The sequence below is a fragment of the Takifugu rubripes genome, chromosome 21 (assembly GCF_901000725.2).
Source record: "Takifugu rubripes chromosome 21, fTakRub1.2, whole genome shotgun sequence".
Taxonomy (NCBI): domain Eukaryota; kingdom Metazoa; phylum Chordata; class Actinopteri; order Tetraodontiformes; family Tetraodontidae; genus Takifugu; species Takifugu rubripes.
In genome coordinates, this window is record NC_042305.1 from 13,464,457 (window position 1) to 13,486,012 (window position 21,556).

Genomic DNA, 21,556 nt, shown 5'->3' on the forward strand with positions numbered 1-21,556 from the left:
AGTATTCCAATAGGGAAATTCTCAATGGGATTGGTAGTGATCCACAAACGGAAAGTGGGGTTGGGTTTAGTGATCCTCTCTAAGGACTTTTCCAGCTCCACGAGCCACTTCACTAACAGATGACAGTTCTGCAGCATTAACCAGTGACCATGGGAGGCTGCCTTCTCCAACAAGCGTAGAGCCACCTAATCACAGAAGAAGATGTTTCCATTCTTAATGAATCCCTAGTTAAGGGTTCCTGCACTCGGCTCACCTGACCACAACTGAACGTGCATAGCTGTGCCACGGATTACCTTCTCTTGGCCTTGGCCCATAGCAAGGAACTGGAACTTCTCTCCAAAACCAGACCTCTCTGCTAATTTCAGAAGGTCATTGGTTGGGTCAGAACCGGGGCTCAGGATAAATATGATGGGGGAGAAAGGTGTGCTCTGCTCATAAATAGCATCAAAGTTGATAACGGGTGGCTGCACATACCTGAGCAGATAGAACAAAAAATGATCTTAATTTTCTGGAATATTCCTGCTGTAAACGTCTTCTGGATGCTCTATAGTCTTCACAGTTTCAATAAAAAGTCTCACTTCTCATCCATAGCAACGCTTATGTAGTCAGTCACGGCTCTGTAGACCCGATCAACACGGAAGCAGCGCAGCAGCAATAGCGTCTGAAAAGGTGACAGGGTCTCTGTGTACTTCATGGGGAACGGAACTTGTTCTGGTCCATCTAGGTCGTACCACTGATGAGACAAAGAACGAGGGTTAACCTCTTAACTGATGCATCCGAATTTATATTCTTATTCTTATTAGACTCTTTTCACTGTTGTGACTTACTGATTTCCATTCAGAGGGATTTCTCTCTACGTCATCTGGCAGGGAGCTGAACCACTCTGGAAAAAGCTCTGCAAGTTTAACCAAGTCCTCCCATCCCTGATCTGGAAGCCAGTCTAAGGGCTTTTTATGCTTGCTCTTCTCCAGGGACAGATTACCTGTACCGTAAAGGTGCAAAGAGAAATAATCAACATAAAATTTGCATATTTATCAGGGTTTTACTGTAATGAATATTTTACCCTTAATGAAAAACTCTAGCTCCTCCTGAGGTACTCTTTCTAGCGCCTGCTCTATCTTGATAGTCATGTTGAAGGAAAAGAGCAATTTGTGTCTTTCAAACAGACCTAAAATGCATCAGGAGGAAAGTTGGAACATGTACAGTCATCCTAGATACTGAGGTTCATCTTAATGATCCATCCGACTCTTACTGTGTTACCTGTGCAGCCATAATTGTAAACGCTGTACGTCAGCGTGCTCATGATGTTGCTCAGTCTTTGGCTCAGGACAGGATCCGGCAGAGATTTCCGCAGTGAAAAATCAAACACTTCCAGGTAGGAAGCGAGAGAAAACTGATACATGCTGTTTACCAGAGCCATCTCTGTCAGGACAAAGAAGAGGATGGCGCCGCGTTTAGCTGCTGGTCGGTATCCATCTCTGAGCTGATCGATGTCCACAGCCGTCTTCTGAGCCAACTTCAGCTTCTCAAACACCTGATGTTCACAATTAGCAGGGACAAAAATAGGGGGACTCCAATTAAAGCCCTGCTGCTATTATTTTTAACGGCAGCCAAACTTACCTCGGTGGCTTTGGACTTTGTTTCCTCCAATGTGTCAACCAGCTCTGTGTTATCTAACATGTTGCCTGTAGATGTGGCCAGCTCTCTGAGCAGGGAGTCCGCAAGGCTTTTCAGGAGCTTTTTGTTGTTACTTGTTTCTTGGATGAGACGTTCCCGCTGCTCCTCGAGCTCTTTTTTCTCAAAGCCCATGATGACGCTCAGCAGTTGGTCCTCCAGACCATTTAGAGTCACTAAATAAACCCCACATACAGACATGCAGAACACTGAAAATGTGCTTGTTTGGGTATAGTGAACAATGGACATTGACATGTAAAAAGATATTACCAGTATAATTAATGACCATGGATTTTCCAAAAACGGATGGGCTGTATTTGGGATTTGCCAGTTTGGTGTTGAGGTAGAGTTTAAAGTTGGGATCGTATTCTACTTCCTTATCACCCAGCACGATGACCTGTCTGCCCTCTGCTCCTTTGACGTTCTTTTCCAGGACACTGTCAATCACGGGGTCAATGTACTCATCCACATCTTGGAAGAGGAATGGAACGCCAAATTTGATGGCCATCTCAAGCTGCTTCAGGAAATCAGGATCATTAAATGATGAGATCTGAAAAAGAAAGCATGCACCCATCAGTGCCACATGCTGTTCCACCTTCTAAACTGCTGTCTGTCACTAAGGAGCTGGCATTTATGATTAGTTATAACATATGTATCGCATAAGTGTGTGAATGACTTTACCTTAAGGTTTTTTTCTTCCTTTTTCTTAATCCAGTTTAACGCTTGCTGTTGCGGGTCGATACAGAGGGGAAATCGGCTCCCTCTGGTTGTGAGGATACCGTTCTGCACCGACAGCTCATCTGGAGGCAAGCCTTCTGAACCCCATCTATTACAGAGCACAAATACAGTAGATGATGCAGCCTTTAACAAGTCCTGACATCAACCCCACTAATTCCACCTCACCTGCAAATTTCTACTTCATCGGTCAGCAGATATTCCAGTTTGAATGGCTGGCTCATAGGAATGGCCCTGCTCAGCACATCATTTACCCATAGTTCATATATCATTTCTTTTCTAAAGTCTGAGCTGAAGGCCCCTGCGTAGCTCAAAAAAGCCGCAGAGATGAGACAGTCACCCAGGAGATGCACGCGCCGCTGCTTCAACTGCTCCAAATCTTGCGTCCACCTGAGGTGAGATTGACGAGCAGGTAGAGAATTGATGCTAACCAGGCAAAGACACAAAGTGGCAATCAAAAGGAAAACCATCTGGCAAATCCCACCGTTCATTTTCAGAGCTCAGGCCAGAGATGAGTTTGTCAGCAGCTATCAACCGCCTCTCCATCAGCTCAGCCTCCTCTTGTAATTGCTGTTTCTCTGTGATGGCAGTTTGGTACCTGTCTCCAAGAGCTTTCAACTCCGCCTGGATGCTGCTAAGCTCACTCTGAATGCGCTCCAACTCTTGCTTACTTTGAAAGAAGTTCTTCTCCAGGCGCGCCACCTTAAATAATGATATCAAAGCAGTTTATTTTGTTAAGTCTTGTAGAATATCGTGCCAAAGTGCAAAAAAAGGTTAAATTACCTTATCTCTTTTGGGCTTTATCTCCCTGGCAACATCACAGTAACCTATGATAGCCTCAACAAACTTGAACATTCCAGCCCCGGCCCTACTGATGCCTTGCATCTCAGCAAAGCTAGTCTGTAAGTTCCTTAGGAAGCCTTGCCAAAGGACAATATGAAAATTCAACTGACATTATAAACAGCATATTACCTAATTACAACTGACCCCAAATAACTGAAGTCTCAACAGTTCAAATCCAAGGAAAATAAAAGAATTTGGTAATCTACAGCTACTAAGCAGCATAAATTCCATACGTTCGTCCTCAGGGAAATGTATGTTTTTTTCCTAATTAAATAAGATGTATTGACACACATAATTAGGGAATTCTTTTTCAGAGTGATGGACTCTTAAATTAAAGAGGGTTTTCTTTTACACCTCTCACTTAACTCTGTAAACAACAACACATGAATGTCATGACATCACCACCTACCTTTTACTGTTGCAACCTGACTGTTGGTTATGGAATCACAGTCCATCTCCATCAGTGAGCGCAGGAAATTAGCCTCTGACATCATCCCCTTAGCTGACAGCCAACTAATGTCTTTGTAGCCGCGCAACACCAGAATACTCTCACAAACCACCTGCACCTGTTTGGGTGGCTTGGCAAAAGATCTGCAACACAGTTCAGAAAAAACAGAAATACCTTTAATTTTTAGATTAACATATCTGCATTACAGTAATCGTAGTTGGTGTATTATTTTATTGTTATGAACTTATTCATCCTGAGTGAACGATAAAGATTTTTATTTTTACCGGATCTCTGTCACGTCAGATTTTTCCAGGTCTTGCAGGGCACGGTGGGCAGCTTCCAAGGCCGGTAGAGCTTCAGCCAAGGAACTTTCAGCTTCTTTCTTCTCAACTGAAATAACTTGGTTTTGCTCCTCAATCTCTTTAGCTTTATCTTCTGCCAAAACCTTTTTGTCTTCCGCTATAGGGAAAGGAGTGTTTAAGGTTTGTGCTTAGCTTCAGCAGCCTATAGATTGTAACGTTATATGTAACTTCCTAAATTTGGAAAACAGGGATTCACTCACCCACAGTTGTGTTTGTGGCAATTTCCTCCAGTAAGGCCTCACAAGCTGTTGACTTTTCAGCAAGTACAACTTTCTGCTCTGCTAGCTTGACATTAAGTACCTCCAGTTGTTCACTAGCCTCTTTGATCTTATCCAGACCTCCCTCTAGATGTTTGCACTGGCCTAGAATGGAAAAGAATGCCAACAAAAATAATCCTTTCAGACCTTTCAATTCAAATCACATCAAACCATATATTTTTTTTAAAAACACAGACAAAGAAGGTGGTGTTTCCTTTCTTACCCAGAATGTACTTTTCCTTTTCCTCCAACAGGTTAGAATACGTGTTGATGAAGTCCAGGTAGTTTTTGGGAGTAACATAGTTGTACCTTCTGAGTTTCTGAAGGAATTGTTTGCTATAGTTACCCACAGTGCTATGGACCATGCATACGTGGGAAATGACTGCTTCTGCGTGCACTTCAGGAATCATTGGACTTTCACCTTAAAACAGAAAAATATACAGATGAATTTTTAAAAAACCCCATTAATTCCACATCCAAATGAAAAAGGAAGACCAAAAATGGCTGTCCAACTACAAACCAAGGAAAGACTGGGCTACTGCAAGTAAAGCTTGCTGAGGCCATGGTAGGAACCAGTCTATTACAGTGTTGTTCATCAGTCCTGAGAAACAAAGTTGAGTCAATTAGAAAATGAAAATCTGGGCAGCTATAAAGAAAAAGATCATTTACAGATGACACCTGGGAAGTTCTTGCAGCGTATCCTCAAGGTGTCTCCAACAGGAGACATGCCTAAAACAATGTGCAGATTTTTGGCACTCTTGTTGACAAAGTACTGCCACAAACTTTCTTTGGAGGGACCTGCTCCCTTCTGGAGGGCTTCATCGCGGACTTGGTTGAGAACTGATTCTTTTTCGTCATCTGGGAACAGTGCAGGAACCATGCCTACAAAAGGAACAAGATTAGAAAACTATAATGTAGCGTGGGACAGTATGGGTTTTGGTGAAAACAAACCTGAGGTGAGCATGTTGTTAATGAGTTCTAAGAATCCTTCCTCTGCCACATGCGCATCAGTGAAGAGAAACACTGTCTTCTTATTTTCAATGCCAAGTTTCAAGTACAGTGCTTTCAAGTCATCACGGAAGTTGGACTCATTGTAGCCTCTGCTGAGTGTTATCTCAAATACCTATAAAAATAATCACAGCACTCACAAAAAATAAAAATGCTCTGAATTTAAATTACAGAGTTTGAACCACTGACCAATGTCTATTTATACTAAATGACAATAGTAACAATGACAATAATAAAATTAACAACCTCACAGCCTGCAGTGAAGGCAGCTAGCTTGGTGAGAGACTGTTTGCCAGAACCCTCCACACCAACGAGCAGAGCGTGGGCGCCATCAATGCGGAGGAGTCGGTGCACTCTGGTCAGATGTTCCAGGGCGTCATCGAATAACACAAGATTCATTCTTGGCTTGTTCTCATTATATTCCTCCAAAATTTCCTGTGCAAAAAATTGATATTTTTCCTTGTTGTGGTGAGGGGGTGTGATTTGGTTTGGTTTTGTTTCTGTCTGTGTGTTTGTAAAAGAGAATAAGTTACTGCATCAGTCAATAAACTACAGTACCTGAAACAGGATTTTTGAAGCTTCGTAGTCTAGGACGTCTTCATAAACCCTCGGTTCAGTCTCAGAAAGAGCATTACTGTAGTCTCCAAACAGAATTGGATCTGTCATGACAGCCTCCATGTCAGAATTAAAATGCTCATCTACCAGCTTCTTTATGAGTCCTTGGACCTGAATTATATAAAGAAGCAAAGTTCAAAGACTTGAAAATAACCCTTCAACACTGAAAATCTGTGTGAGACAAGTCGTAGCAGTGGTCATAGTGTAAATGTCTCAAATATGAACACCAACAAGTATACCGTAGAAAATGATTACCAAATTTTTGTCAGTTTCATCGATAAGTCTGTCATGGAAGATTCGCAGGCACTCGTTCCTCCAGACACGCACAAACTGGGACACAGTTGAAAATCTGGTGGGAAAAACCCAGAAATTAATGCACATAGAAACATTCAGAAGACCCTCAAAGTGGAATGTGGGATAAAACCTGTCAGGGCCGGTCAGGGTCAGGCCATTGTAGACTCTTGACAGATCCCTTAGGTTGAAGATGTAGTGAAACTTGGAGGGAGTGGGTCGCAGGTCTGCAATGATGCTCTTATACAATTCCAGCGTGCAGAAGGTGACTTTGTCACAAATGTTCTGGATGCTTTCTGTAAATGGCTAAAATTTTTGGGACATTGATTAGACTGAGATAAAAAGGAATGATTGGGTGGTGATATTTATTTTGAGGGGAAGTGAGCTTCACCTTTGTATGCCCTTTGATAATGGAAGAATAGATGAGATTGAGTGAATCCGCAGAGGGGAATGGAATGCCAAAGACACTGAAAAGTGAGACAAAACGTGGGTCCACTTCATTTCTTCCTCCTCCCGCCTTTCCCATGGCAGCAATAAAGCCAAGGTCCTTAAGGATTTTGTAGTTGAGGTCCTTCCCTCTGTCATACATGCCTCCTCTGTCCAATAACAGCTTCAGAAGGGCAATGGGTTGTTGTGTGCCATAACTGTCCACCTGGATAAGCATATAGTCAGTTACAACAACATAATGAATGACACACATAGGTCTGAGCTCGAATCAGAAGAATGGTACCTTTGGCATATTCATGTCATCAATAAAGACCAGTAGTCTCTTCCCCATTGGGGGCCCATACGTTGTCTTGGTTCTTTTTTCTACATTGGCCTCAAAGTTCCTCTGCACATCCATTGAAGTTGTTCGGGAAGAGAAGTTAATCATCAAGGTATTCTAAAAAACAAGATTCATCACGGTATGTCTCAGTGAGGGGCAGAGAAGGTCAGATAGAGGTCACTTGTAGTGTGAAGTGTGACTGGCAGAAATTGCATTTTTCTAAAGGTGGGATGGAATTTTGTACAAGATGGCTAAACTAGTTAACTACAGGCTTGATCTAGTAAACTCTCAGGGCATCAGGATGGTGACGGTCTTACAAATTCAATGCTGAATCTTTCCAGCTTGAATCACTTTAAAAGCCTTCTTTCTACATATTAGTAAGACTGGCCTGTATGACCTCACATGAACCTTTTCTTTTTAAAATTTGTTAAAAAATAAAGTTTGAGATTAAATATAAAAACTAGTGATGGTTAAAATAAAACTGTGAAAACTATGTTTACTTTCTGTAGACAATATAACCTTATAAAGGACTAATTTAACCTCCAAATTAAAAACTGTTCCCACTTAAATCTGTAAACATTTTTGCACAGTAAAAAAGAAATCGGAAAAAATCCTCCAGATATTTAGGAAGTAAAGGGTTCATCAAGGCTTATCATGTACACAGACAGTATTTCTGAAATTGTTGTGCGGTCTCACCAGTGTAGCAGCATCAAGTTTTTTCAAAAAACTGTGAATAGTGGCAGTCTTAGAAGTGCCAGAGTCTCCAACCAGCAGTACAGGCCTCTTTATCTTCACCATCTGCTCCACGAGCCAACTGGTTCTTGTGGTGTCAGTGGTTGGTACTAAAGATGAACATACAAAAGGTGTTTCAATTAAAAAATTGTGAAAAACAATAACAAATTCAAGCGTGTGTGTCTGTACAATCATTACCTAGAATATCAGAGAACTTTATCTCAGGAAGATGGTTGTATTTAGGGACCAGAGAACTCCATGGAATCCACTTCTCCCCTTTACCATCAAAATGGAAATCATACAGAGTGGGAAGGTAACCTAAATGCATAAAGACATTATATTATTATTATAAAATGACATAACAATACTGATTTATGTATCTACAAAGTACAATGCTCAAGTGATAGGAAAAGCTTTCCAGAATCACTCAAAAACAAAATTAGAGTGATAGACAAAACAAAAAAGAGACTTATGAATGACACCATTGTTGTTTGCTGAAGTTATTTTACCTGGGATCTCACCAGGCCTGGCCAGCTCTTTCTCATCGAGGACTGTGGTTAAACCCGAGAGTCTTTTAATGAACTCATCAAACTTGGCCCTGTCACTCTCCAGTAATGTGGCGCCCAGTGAAGAGTACAGAGCTTCCAGAAAATAACACTCCAGGGCTTCCGCACTGCTGTTTTCATTCTCTAGCTGTGCATCCAGTATCAAGCAGAGCTGGGTCACCTGTGCACAAGTCAACGCTAGCCATGTAAACAATCTACATATGGAATTATTGTAAGACTTATTAAACGTCAATTAATTTAACACTTCTGAGTTTAGCCTACCATGTTCAGATCTGTCTGAGGAATGATGGTTTTCAACTTTTTGCCCTGTTTTCCATCAGTGATTCCATCTAAAATCATGTCAATCGAACTGTGCACATATTTTTCAAACAATTTGTTGAGAGTTTTTTGCTTCTAAAAAAGAAAGAACACGTGGAGATGTTATAACAAACTGTAGTCATCGCTATATAGCTATAATCTTTTTATAATGATTACCTTGCTATGCCTGGTGGTCACCCATCTCTGCCAATACGGTGTGTACCTTAGATTCTTGGGGTCAACAAATACCATCCCGCATCGGGAAACTGTAGCAGGGGAAGCATGTAGCAGATCTCCTACCTGTGATGGTGATATTTGATTTATTGTGGATGGCTTTGAAAAGATGACCTGCTGACTGCGAGCTTCAGGCAAACCTCAAAGAGCAGGGCACAGTGACTCTGTAAACGGATCCGTTCTCCGTTTGCAAGAGTGAGGAGCTTGTTGTCATCCATTACTGAGTTCATATTCTCCACCCAGAGAGCATCTACGTCCCCATCGAACAGGATGTACCTGTGAGAGGGTACGAAGTTCATGTATTGCTGTCGCCCACCATGTAGTTTTGTTACCCGTGGTATGTTTGTAGTAATGCATTTATTTACCTCCTCTCCTGTTTGTCAGTAGGCTTGTTGATGTCTCGAAAGATGTTGGATAAGATCCCGTCGGTCCAGTCTCGAGTATCAGGGTCCAAAACACCGTATAGTTCAATAACACTCATGGCTTTAGGGTTAAGTGGGAACATCTTGGTCTGCAATCCCAGTCTGGAAAAAAGAAAACTACTGTCCTCACAGGATCAGAAAAATGATAAAGGTGCAGTAACATGACACTGACTTGGTCTGAGCTTGACACAATGTGCTGATCACAACTGATTTCCCTCCACCCGTTGGGCCTACAACCATAGTAGTGTGTCTGGTCATCATTGTTTCATACATCTGCACCACTTTGTCCACCTGGAGCCATGAAAGACTGGACTGTATCAACAATTCAAGGTCCACATCCATGAATCTACTGATGATTTGCATTTCAGAGAAGAGGTAAGATACAGGAAATACACCTGGTTAGGCAGAATGACGTAGTTATTTTCTTGCAGGATTTGTTCCACGGCATCATTGAAGTTGGGATATCGAACACGAGGACAGTCCAGCCCGGGAAACAAGTCTGAGATCAGCCCAAGGAACAACGGCACGTCCTCAAACACAAACTTTGGCAGGTTCATGTCCCTGAGGGCTCGCATTAGCACCACATCCTGTCAATGAAGAAAGACCCAATTTAAGAATAAAGAATTCTGCTGAAAATTTTAATGATTGTACACGACAAAAGAATCATAATCGTCATTTCGTATGCTCTTTCTCCTGTTTTAATGTTTTTAAACATTTCCTTTTTGGGGGAATTTTTTTATTTTTTTATTTTAAAACAATCACTGCATTGGAAGGCACCAAATAAATATCTTTTAAACATAGAGACGTTCAGAGAAATGGAACACAAGAGAGGTCTCGTGGTCTCTACCTCATTGAGGTCCGGTGAGCCTCTCTTTAACTCGCCTGCCATCACGAGGACAGACTTCAGAGCTCGCAGACCAAAGTCATAATGAGACTGCTTGGACAATTGCTCACGAGCCAGCTTATACAAAACTGTCATCTTCTTTGCCAGCACCTGAATGGAGAATGAGAATTTGTCCCACATTTAAGAAGTGTTTTGTCTTTAGGAACAGATGGCTATTGTTGGCGAGAGGATAGCAATTTGTGATTCTTTGTTTGTTCAGTAGTCTTACTTTGGCCATTAGAAAGCCCTCGCAAAAGAGCATTATTTCACAAATCTGCTGCAGGTCAGGCACAATGACGACCACTGGCCTGAAAAGGGCTTTGACTGACTCTGGTAGCTCTGTGCGCCCAGCGTAACCTGGGTTCATGGTGATAAAAATGCCCATACGGCCATCCAAGCTGATCTCTTTACCTTCAAACTGATGTGGGTTGAAAAGAAAAACAATTATTTAAGAGCACGTGAGCTCATTCGTAAACCCTTTATTTTTACTCAATGCAAATGCAAAAAACATTAATCTTAAAGAAAATAAAATATTACAAAAGTGGGATTTTCTGTTTTTAGGATTTACTTACATTAAACCTTTTGAGGTTGAGAATGAGAGCATGGCGGATAGTTTGGATTTGGGATGAGATCACTGACAAAAGCATCAATTCGATTGAACTCGTCAAAGCAACCCCAAGCTCCACACTGGGCCAAACCAGAAAAGATCTTACCCATAGCCTACACATGAAAGGAAATAAAAAAGGTAATGGTATCTTTGTTAGAGGGAAAAGTCTACGTGCTGTGTAAAGAATTGGCAATGGTCTTCTTCAACAATGGATAGTTTTTAAACATAGGTTTACCAGATAATCCATTCCTTCACCACAATTTGTCACCATGCAGAGAAGACCTAAAGCCTTGGCCAGATCCTTGGTTGATTCGGTCTTTCCTGTTCCAGCAGGTCCAGCAGGAGCTCCACCCAAGTACATAGAGAGGGCCTGCAGCACATACACAGACAGATGCATGAAAAAGACTTCAGATTTTGCATGCAATGTGCCTTATTTGTTATTAACTACATTTTTTTTAACCAATAAATTTGCTCAGACCTGTGTAATTGTGAGGTAGATCCGATCTGTCAGTGGAGTAATAACGAGCCGACCATTCAGCCCCATGTATTCATAGCCGTAAGAGAATGAAGCACTGCATTGGTGCACAAATAAGTCATCCCTATCCTGCTCCCAGTAGAACTTCAGTTGGCTTTCCCATTCAAACTCCTGTGCATCCATTATGCTGGAAAGGAAATTGAGCCTTAATTGGAGTCAACATTTACACATATGGCAAACACTGAAGTCCTTCTTAACGTTACCTGTTCAGCACCAACTTGTCCACGATGTCTCTTGCGTGTACATCAATGATGAGGGCGGTGTTTAACTTTCGTCTGTCATTTTTCTTCATTGGTTGCGTGATTCGTGTTACCAGTTCATCGATCTGGTCATGCATCTTGGTAGCATAATCTCTGAGAGCGTGCTTCTCTCCATCCTTTAATCTTTTAAAGACGTTCTCTACCTCCCATGTCCACCACACCTGATTTACAGCGAGCACCACCATGCCCTGGTACAGAAACATCCAATCCACCCTGACAGACGAAATAATGTGATACTTACACCATGGATACACACATACCACACCCTGGGATGTCATAATGTCTGAAGTCACTTTTAATACACTCCCTAAATGTCTATAGTATGGCTAATAAATTAAATGTACGTGTATAACATGTTCAGTCTTGCTGATAAAACCCACACAGTCTTGCTGGTGTTTGGTTATGGCTCAAAGACCAGCTACACGCTGACCATCAAGGGCAGTACAGATTGGAAGTGATTTTATCTAAACTGAAATGTTTCTCAAAATTGGATTTTCAATGAAAACAGGAAGTAATAAATAACAACGTTCATGCTGTGATTGCACGGTGAGCTCCTCTGTTGGATGCATTTGCAAATCTGACTGTGAAGGAGTTAGAGTCTCGCCCGCTATCTAAACCTCACCGCACATCACTAACACGCACGTACACACCAAACACACACCTGCTTTTATTCTCACAGTAGTGGAAAACTGCATCCTTGGTGATGAGTCTATTAGTCCTCCTCATCTCCAAAAGGACGCCGGTCATCCAGTCCTCCACCCTGCCTTCCACTGGGACAGGTTTCTTCAGCTCCATCACCTCACCTTCAGCAGACACCATGGCCGCAGCTACTGTGTCTCCACTGTTTTCTATGTCAAACCTCAGAGATGCTATATTGTCGTACATCTTGTAAACCAAAGAAAGCAATTTTTTTTTAAAAGAAAAATTTAGCTATAGAAAAAGTAGTAACACTGCTTGTACCCCACACAGTACCTTGATCATGTGCTCCTGGACACAGGCAGGGTCACCACTCCCAAGAATTCTAAGCAGTTCCTCATCAGAAATAAAGAAGAAGCGAGGGAACGCGTTGCGTTTGCAGTCCAGGTAGTCATTGAGGCTCTTCTGGCAACTCTCCAGACCCTCACTCAGGGCCTGCAGGTCGGCTAAACGATTGGGTCTCAGGCAGCCGCCCTTAATATTGGGTTGCTTTGCCATTTCTTTCATTATCTGCACAAAAATGAAGCAGATACAAGTTAGATTAAAAGCTCCAGTAGTAGATAACTTTATTTTCATCATCTATCACTGCGAGGTGTATTCACTTCTTTAAATTGTTGATCAAGTCTATCAAATTTCTTTGCTTCTGTGGGTAACTGAGCACGAATGTCACCACCGATGAAAATACTTTCAAGGTACATCCATTTCCGCTGCACCATCATCCACACCTGTGTGGAAACATTTCACAGATAAGTTATTTTTATTTGGATCAGTTTAAACATTAAGGGTTGCAAAAGTCTTACAGACCTCTATGGTCTCATTGATAAGGGAGAGGTCTTTTTCCCATTGTTGTATGGTGCTAAGAAATGGGCCAACGAAACGGCTGCCTGCCATGCTCTGTAAATTCATGGCATCGTTGTCCACCGTCAACAGGATTTCATCCACTGCTCCCAGAATCAAACCACGTTCCTGGGTGCCTTTAACATATGGCATGACACTAAACTTCATGTTTTCCCATGTGGTCACGACCTCCTTCACTCCCTGGAAGGCCACACAACAATAATTTCAGATTAGAGAAATATACCACTCTGCTTGGAATAACTCAAAAAGGAAAATTAAACGACTAACCTTTTCAATTCCAAGCTCTTTTACAGCACAGGTGACTATCTCCTCTATGACATCTGTATGTTTGTGCAACTCCATGGCAAACATGTTCTCCAGAGTGAAGCTCTCAGCGTTGATCTCAAAGGTAGCACCTGTCCTTTTCATCAGGTCTTTCCAGTGTCTGGTGTCCAGACACAGATGCATTTCATTTACAGTGTGTCAATAATTTAAGTCCAAATTATTGTGGTGACAATGTCATATCTTAGTCAGCATAAACAGTAAATGATTTAAAAGCATTTTACTGTTATTGTAGCATATTGAGTTGACTTCGACTAGCTACTAAGTTGAGTTATAAGACAATCTGACCTGTCTCTCAGAGCATCGTTCTTCAAGTCAAGTAGAAGAGGCAGAGATTCTTTGAATTCCTTCATGCGGCCATCAACAAAGAAGGCCACGGGTAATGCCCGCACATGTTTAGGCAGCTGCTTTAAGGTTTTAATAAAACTATCAACACCCTCCTGTAGTTGATGAATGTTTAAATCCGCCCACAAGGTCTGAGACCATTTGGACTTTGCCTTCTGAAAGATGCAACAACGAAAGCAATATGAAAACCCCCCCAATAATAATCATATCTCAGGAGGCCATTTTAATTTCACATTGACATCACCAACCTTCTGAGCTTCATAGACATCGTATATCTGTTTCAAACCCTTTATGTCCTTTTGAACATTGATTAAATCAACGTGCACACTGATGGGCAGATCTAACAGCTTCTGAGCTTTTGCTAGCTCCTGTTGGGCTGCAACTACCTTTGCAAGATCCATCTCGTATGTTCCCAAAATATTCAGTCCTGCACAAAAGAATGACAAAACTATGGTGACTAGTAATTTTTGTAGTTAATACCACATAATATCCCTCTAGATCCAGCCACGAATGATTTAGGGGCAATTGTACAAGTACCTTTCTCCAAATCATCTCCCACAGTTCCAGGACCATGCATGTTGAAGCTTTCAGTGAAGAAAGTCAGTTCCTCCTCAAACTCTTCAAGCTTCTGCTGAGTAACCTTTCAGTGTAATGTAAGAACTTTAAAAGAGAACTGTAAGTGATTATGGGTCATTATCTGTCAGTGGTGTGATATCTTACCACACTAAATGACTTCTTGACATCTGCCAGGCTTAGATCCACTTGTCTGGCTTCTTGAAATAGATTTTCCCATATTTGTCCAATTTTAGCCTTCAGTTCCAGTTCATCCTGACCAACCTTGAATAGAAATAGTACACACGAATTTAAAAAAAGTTAAATAAATGCGTGATGTCGAGAACATGTAATTGAACACCTAGTACCTCAAACTTGTACATGGCTAGTGTCCTATATCTTTCCTGGATATCATAAAGCTTCATCTCTACATCTACTGCCATGTTCCTGATGTCTGAAATAGCGGTGAGGACAGTCTTCAGCTCTTCGAACGTGGTAGGGTTCAGTTTTAGAGTTGTTGAAAGTTGCTGTAGTATAAAGCAAAGTGTAAAGCACAACTGAATTGAAGAACGCTCAAGAGTAAAATATGACACACGCTGCGGTGGCTTAATACCATAAAGTTATCTCTGAAGCTGAAGAGATCTTCTTTTGAGGGAATGTTGAGCAGGCTACCTAAAGAACTGATCCAGGAAAGAGCAATCTCCTGCACCGTTTGCACCAGTGGCTCTAGATTCAGGTGCATGACTTCCATATGTTTACACAGAGGTTCACGTACTGCCTCCTGGTATATATTATAAAAGAACTGTAGCTTATTGTCATACATCACCCAGGATGGTTTTTTTGCAGCAAACTTTTCAGTGATAATGGCCTTGTTCCTCTCCCAAAGAGGCTGGTAGTATTTCCAGTAATGAAGGTATTGATCAACAGAGTAGAGCAGCTGGTGGACTGTCTGGGATACAGTGTGGGCGCCCTCATTTATCTCAGGGTGCTGCCACAGGTCAGAACAGAAGCTAAAGTTAATCAACTCCTCTTCACCATCTACTTGTTGTGGCGGGCATTCAATGCAGGTGCCGTGCATCCAGCGCACAATGTGCTAAAACGAAAATAATGGACAAAGTTAATCCACATCCACACTTAGGCTCCAACTCTTTTAATGACTATCCCACCTTGGTGCACTCCACACATTCTCTGACACACTGCATGATCAGCCGGTAGATGTCATTCTTAAAAGGCTGTAACACAATTTTAGGAGCAGACAGGATGACATCAATTTGGAAAAGAGGTGTACGTCCTCTCAGGGCCATGTTAAAAGCCTGAAAATTCCTAAATGGGAGATTGAACAATGGCAAGAGTGAATAAATTAGTGGCATATCAAAGAGTGTGACTACTCCTTAAGTAGCTGAATTTAAAAATTCAATTTTTACCTCAGCAGCATCTTTATGAGGGAGTCAAGCACCTTGTGCTCCCAGTGGTGGTAATAATCTGCCATACATTTGGCTCTTCCACTGTTGGTTCCCTTGATCAAACGCTCAATCATTATAATTAGAGGGCCAATTCCAGCATACTTTTTAATCAGAGAAGTCACAGTCTTGGTTCGTTCCTTTTCAATGTACTCAAAGAACTTTTTGATCACTTAAAAAAGTCACAAAGTCAAGTAAATGAAAAGTAAATAGAAATGATGGATAGTAGAATAATAACTTTACAATATCAGACAATTCTATCACATCAATTTACCTGGTAAGTCATCTGCTCTATCAGGTTGTTGAGGCAATTTTAGCAATTTAGCTGTGGCAATAGACTGCAATATGGACTCAATGTCTCGTTCATATTTTTGAATATGTTTTACCACCGACTCAAACTTGGAGACAGTCTGAAGGCTTTGGCCAATGAAGTCACTGATACCTAAAACCAGACACATATTGACATATTTGAATTTGTGCAGGAACATTAACAGAGCACAAGAGTGCATAATTAGATTACAAGAACATTTTGGATTCTGTCAGCAACATACCCAAAGAATTCCAGTTGAGACTCTTACATCCAATATAAATTTCCTTTTGGACAGCGCTGATTTGTTCAGCTAGCATAAAGGTTTTCATCTCATCCAGGCTGTTGAGTGCAGCATGGTAACGGTTCACAAGCTTATGCAGGTCATCAGAGTGCCTAAATATTAAATTCAAAATATGTCAAAAGCTGCAACGATCAGTTTTTTGCAGATTCTTCCAAACCCTTTTCATTAATTTTTAATACCTAATCAATTTGTATTCCTGTAAGGCAACATTTAGAGCCACGGGAGGCACAGAGTATCCCAGTAAACCAAGGTATCTGGCTTCAGAGATGATTTCCTTGATTTCTGGAGCAAAGTTGACAATGAACCACATGTTGTTCTTCTTGGAGTAGTTTGGAGTTTTTGGGACATCTTTAAGAGGCTGTGGTTTTAGAAGAGTATGGAGAGCTGCCGTCTATACTGTATGACTTAACACCAGCAAGCATTTAAATGGTGTGTGATACAAACCAAATCTAGCTGGGCATGGCTTTCACTTTTGATCATAGCCAACAAGGGTCTTTTCATCAGCAGTGGTAAACTGCGTTCGGTCTCAGCTTTCCACTGGTCATACTTCTTCATCTCATAGTCTCTCAACGTCAGCGCCATTCCCTCATACTCGTCCATGGCCTGAGCAAAGTGCACCGAAATCAAGTTACAGTTTGTCAAATTTTGGAAATGTATGACAATCCTTCAGTCCTTCTTATACAGTATAAACTTAGCAATAAAAACATGACTCACTGTTCTGATGTGTTCAGACTCTCTCATCTCTGGAACCTTTAGGAAGGAGGTGATGGATTTTTTGAGGCGCCGGAAAAGAAACTGTGACCATGTTATGGCTCCTGCTACCGGAGGTTCGTGCTTATTTCGCGGAGGTTTGTCCTTCATTGTCTCAAAGATTTCCTTTGTGTGTTCCACCTGCAGGAAAACAGTACAACCACTCTTTTAACTGTGAATACAGAACAAGTTTTTATCCGGTTCAAGAGAGTGGACATTTCTTTAGCAAGTCATATGGAACAGATGTACATGAAGTACCTCTTTGCAATACTGAATCAGGACATCATTAAACTTCCTCATCAAATGTCTGTTGATGGCTTGCCTAGCATGGACGTGTTTAAACTTCAGGAGCATTTTGAAAGCAGCAGCTGAAGAGCGCAGCGTCTTAAAGGACTGATCAATAATGGAGATGGCCTCTTCCTCGATAACCTGAGCCGACACATGATGGACAGTAGATGCACCGATTTTAAGATAGAAGTCACAGTTTTGCCTACGTAGAGGTTGTAAACCCACCTTAACTGCTGCGTTGAAGTCGTGCATGATCATCTTCCAGCTGCTCAAGTTACAGATGTTGAAAGGATTAAAATCGACCTCCTCGATAGGCAGAGACAGCTCAGCCACTCTGCAGAGAATTCCATCAACTTGTTCATGGTCACTGGTCACAGACTTTAGATCTGGACCAAAGGTTTTATCAAACTCCTCCAAAGTCTGCACAAGATGGACCTCGATTACTTCATTTTAAGCTGTTAGGATATTTCATGTAACATTAATCAATGTTATCAACACAAACCAGTAAAACATTGCACAGGTCCTGACAGATAGAAGCCATATAATCTGTCCTCTCAAATAGTCTTCTACGATCAAATTCCCAGCGTGAGTAACTCCCAGACTCCTCTATTTCAGCACGCATTTCAAAGTATGATATTTTCCACTGATCCAGAATCTGCTTGGCATCACGCAGCACAGCTATGGCCACTTCTTTACCTCTGCCAGAGGAACAGCACATTGTAAATTCAGCCTGAACCTCAAAACAACTGTTTTCACGACAGGAATCTCATTCTTATCCTTCTGGTCCTAACATACTTAAATATTTTAGGGACATCAATTGCTTGAGCCACGCGTTCACAAAGTTGCCAGGCGATTCGCTCCATTAGAGGAACCATGCGCTCGTTGGTGTTGTAGTGGCAAGACAGCATCCATACGATCTGCAGGCTGTCCATTAGGGGAGGGATAGTTTCCAAAATCACACCTAAATTTGCCCCAGTTGCCAAATTCTGAAAAAAAAAAAAAAAAAAATTAAATAAATGCTTTTACAACTGTATACCTCTGGGCATATATTGCCAATTTAAAAGCAAATTCATGTCAATGAACTAAATAAAAGCGATACCATAAAGTGCCTCTCCAGAGTGTTGAGGAAGCGTAAATTATCGTCTGACTCTAGGCGGTATTTGTTCAGTTCAGCAACTGTTCCTTCCAGAATCTGAATAATGCCTGAATCTGTTTTGGTCATGACCTCTATGACCTTTGTAACCAGAGGCTGTTTAAGTTGTTCACTTAGTGTCCTCAGGGTGGAACTACGCTCCTGCCAAAAGATGATCTCAGCCAAAGGTCCGGGCGTCTGGAGCAAGAGAGAAAGCTGCTGACGTTAATGTTGATTCATTTGTTCGTTCAAGCAGAGACAGTGTACACCAGTGAATGATTCATGCGACTACCAGCAGTAACTGTGTGGATTCCACCTTCCAGTAAAGCTTGGCCAACACATCCTCTCAGAACCTCTTAACATGGCAGAACCACCAACCTGAGGCTTTTTGTGTTGCTGCTCCTCGAGAACAACAGTAATGTTGGTCTGCCAGCTCATCACACACTGCTCCAGCTTCTCCACCGTCTCTGGACTAGAACAAAGTTCATTTACGTCCGGCTGTAGATCTACTTCAGGGATGTTCAACGTAACTTTGTCTACAACGCAGATATTATTCATGATTGGTAAGTTGCAATTTCACAATCAAAATATGTTCCACAATGACAGCAGCTCAACAATATTTGTACTGACAACGCTTGATAACAACCTTCCTTCCACAATGCCTGACTGTCTCAATAAACATATAATAACATCTTCAGAAGGTTTTTATAATCATCACACCTTGTATCTGGAGATCTTGAAGGGTAGTTTCAACCACACCCGTAAATTTGTAGATCCTGTTGAGCAACTCATCGCGATATGTGAACTCTTGACCTGACTTCGCATCATTCTCCTTCATGAACACTCTGCTCTCCTCTGTTGTTGTCGAATCTGGCCCGGTTTGGTAAGCAGAACCATTAATCTTTGCTTGGCGGGCACTGAGCAACGGTACTTCCAACTGATAAGATAAACAGTAGAAATATGCCATTGTTAATAATGATTTACTGCGTCTGATGTCCTTGTTCATGAATTTCACTACATTTTACTTACATATTTGAGTTTGTCCTGCAGTACACAAAGGGGGTGTCCATAGTGCATTCCAAGGTCAAATAGTCTTGGCATTAGGACATTGGCCTCATTCATATCCACTGGATCAACAATGGTCTCTATTCAAATACAAATTGTGACGCTAATTACATTTTCTTGGTTAGTTTCTTTAATTATCAAACACACTTTACCCTGTTTTCACTGTACAGTCCCGTCATCTCACCCTTTGTGTTTCTTAAAAAGTAGAAGATGCAAGATTTTAAAAATCTTTCCAGATTTTTGTCCACGGCTGAACGCAGCTCAGCAAGATAGGCCATCTCAATCCTCTGAAAATCACAAAGAAAAAAATGCTCACCCTGTAATTCATGATGTGAAATATGGTCATAATTAGAAAGCAAATGGGGTATTAAATCTAGAATTAAGATCTGATCTCACGTGGCAAAGACGGGGCTCCTTTGGCACATCGGAGGAGAGCCCTCCATCCTTTACTGTCAAGGACTCTCTATCAGGATCTGCAAAGATTCCATTTTCTACTGTTTATGAAAGCATTCATTGCAATGGCCATAAGACAGAAAGTTTGATTCAAACATCCTACCACTAAAGTTCTCATTAGTCATTTGGGGCCTCTGGCATTAATTTTAAAAAATCAGAAAATTCTTATAGCTTAATAATCACAACACTTCATTATTATCATAATTATCACATCACTATCATTATTATTTCTGGCTAAACTGTAAATAACATCCATCTGGGTGGATACGATGTTCAGAGCCAAAACTGTTGACCAGAATTGGCTAAAGAAAAAAAAAATCCATTAATCTCTTTTAGATGACAGCAGTTTCCAAGGGTGTCGAGTGTAAACTGATTGCAAAATAACACAACAGTGTCTTGTAATATTATTCAGCATTACCAGTTTGACCATTTGCAGGTCACAAGGACCTGGATGCTCCCTTTAAGAATACCAAGACATCATTTTAATGTGTTTTTTGGGGCCAACTGCAAACTATCATGAACTACTCTTGAACCAAATCTTAAGTCACTTTTATTCCCCTAAACTTACCGGCAAAAATGTCCATTTCTGTTTCTTCCTCTGTGATTGTCAGGAAAAACATGAGACAGATTGACGAGTCTTCATCCGTGAGGACATTTAAAAAACGGATAATTTTATCTTCTGCTTCCCCATCGTTTCGACTTAGAAGCTCGTCGAAACAATTGCAGTCCGTTAAATTGAAGCCTGCAGAAACGCACCGTTTGAGCCACTCCACTCGTAAGTCGTCGTGGGCCATGGCGAAAAAAAGTCACATTTTATACTGACAATTAAGAAACAGGTGCCGCTGTCATGATGTAAATTGCATCGAAGTTAGAGAAAAAGGTCAAGAACGGTGTTGTAGGTCCTGAGTATGTCCTGAGTTACTGTTGCCATGACAACACTAAATACGGAACCTGGCTTCGAAACCTCGTTTCTTGGTACCGGGTTATTGCAACGCACCTGTCAGGAGAGGGCGCGCGAGTTCCGGTCAGACACAGTGGCGTTTCCGTTCGGAGCGTCTTTAAAAAGGGGGACGTTTGTTGTGGACGTCGGCAGCACAGTTTTGTTATTGCGATGGTGAACATGTAAACGAAACAATTACTTTTTTTATTATCCATTTTGAAGCCAAGTCAATTTTATTTGGAAATCCCGCAATCACAATTTGTCTCAGCGGTCTTTACAGTTTATACAGTCCAAGATACCAAAACCCTCTCGGCAAGCAGCAACAATAAAATTAAACACTGAAATCCAAATAGAAATAAGATCCTGGGGAAAACGTTGAAGAAATCTCAAGAATAGCCAAAGTTACTGTATTGGTTCAATTGACCAGAATTATCAAACAGCTAGAATATTCCACACACAGGTAAAACACGTTAGACTTGCTTAAGAAAACAAGCACTTGAAAGTCCCTATTGTACCAGGCAGTCAGTTAAATCCCAACTCACTGTAGGAT

At 41.4% G+C, this 21,556-nt stretch overlaps 1 protein-coding gene across 1 annotated transcript in view; it reads right to left on the reverse strand.

The window, feature by feature from the left end:
• LOC101073032 (dynein heavy chain 10, axonemal-like) overlaps positions 1-21,211 on the reverse strand; it is a 23,622-nt gene extending 2,411 nt beyond the window's left edge. Inside the window, 70 exon segments of the mRNA XM_029829840.1 lie at positions 1-185; positions 294-474; positions 579-733; positions 828-982; positions 1,064-1,168; positions 1,261-1,534; positions 1,621-1,850; positions 1,945-2,224; positions 2,356-2,500; positions 2,578-2,799; positions 2,894-3,111; positions 3,193-3,329; positions 3,662-3,843; positions 3,985-4,159; positions 4,263-4,424; positions 4,543-4,740; positions 4,840-4,920; positions 4,998-5,201; positions 5,271-5,442; positions 5,574-5,762; positions 5,886-6,053; positions 6,198-6,291; positions 6,367-6,539; positions 6,625-6,885; positions 6,964-7,116; positions 7,696-7,841; positions 7,930-8,049; positions 8,241-8,457; positions 8,559-8,690; positions 8,772-8,894; positions 8,969-9,104; positions 9,194-9,352; positions 9,423-9,541; positions 9,646-9,837; positions 10,098-10,244; positions 10,363-10,551; positions 10,706-10,775; positions 10,777-10,853; positions 10,976-11,110; positions 11,219-11,402; positions 11,479-11,748; positions 12,197-12,420; positions 12,508-12,741; positions 12,834-12,956; positions 13,036-13,269; positions 13,357-13,513; positions 13,699-13,910; positions 14,004-14,182; positions 14,293-14,395; positions 14,476-14,592; positions 14,676-14,834; positions 14,921-15,400; positions 15,474-15,630; positions 15,732-15,939; positions 16,042-16,209; positions 16,319-16,470; positions 16,558-16,736; positions 16,823-16,981; positions 17,093-17,269; positions 17,387-17,557; positions 17,642-17,836; positions 17,919-18,114; positions 18,212-18,402; positions 18,516-18,746; positions 18,927-19,084; positions 19,269-19,485; positions 19,578-19,693; positions 19,798-19,900; positions 20,010-20,086; positions 20,635-21,211. The exon segment at positions 1-185 is cut by the window's left edge and continues 16 nt beyond it. Of these exon segments, the coding sequence (XP_029685700.1) occupies positions 1-185; positions 294-474; positions 579-733; positions 828-982; positions 1,064-1,168; positions 1,261-1,534; positions 1,621-1,850; positions 1,945-2,224; positions 2,356-2,500; positions 2,578-2,799; positions 2,894-3,111; positions 3,193-3,329; positions 3,662-3,843; positions 3,985-4,159; positions 4,263-4,424; positions 4,543-4,740; positions 4,840-4,920; positions 4,998-5,201; positions 5,271-5,442; positions 5,574-5,762; positions 5,886-6,053; positions 6,198-6,291; positions 6,367-6,539; positions 6,625-6,885; positions 6,964-7,116; positions 7,696-7,841; positions 7,930-8,049; positions 8,241-8,457; positions 8,559-8,690; positions 8,772-8,894; positions 8,969-9,104; positions 9,194-9,352; positions 9,423-9,541; positions 9,646-9,837; positions 10,098-10,244; positions 10,363-10,551; positions 10,706-10,775; positions 10,777-10,853; positions 10,976-11,110; positions 11,219-11,402; positions 11,479-11,748; positions 12,197-12,420; positions 12,508-12,741; positions 12,834-12,956; positions 13,036-13,269; positions 13,357-13,513; positions 13,699-13,910; positions 14,004-14,182; positions 14,293-14,395; positions 14,476-14,592; positions 14,676-14,834; positions 14,921-15,400; positions 15,474-15,630; positions 15,732-15,939; positions 16,042-16,209; positions 16,319-16,470; positions 16,558-16,736; positions 16,823-16,981; positions 17,093-17,269; positions 17,387-17,557; positions 17,642-17,836; positions 17,919-18,114; positions 18,212-18,402; positions 18,516-18,746; positions 18,927-19,084; positions 19,269-19,485; positions 19,578-19,693; positions 19,798-19,900; positions 20,010-20,086; positions 20,635-20,860 (12,218 nt within the window). The 5' untranslated portion in view covers positions 20,861-21,211.
• Between the last annotated feature and the right edge of the window lie 345 nt (positions 21,212-21,556).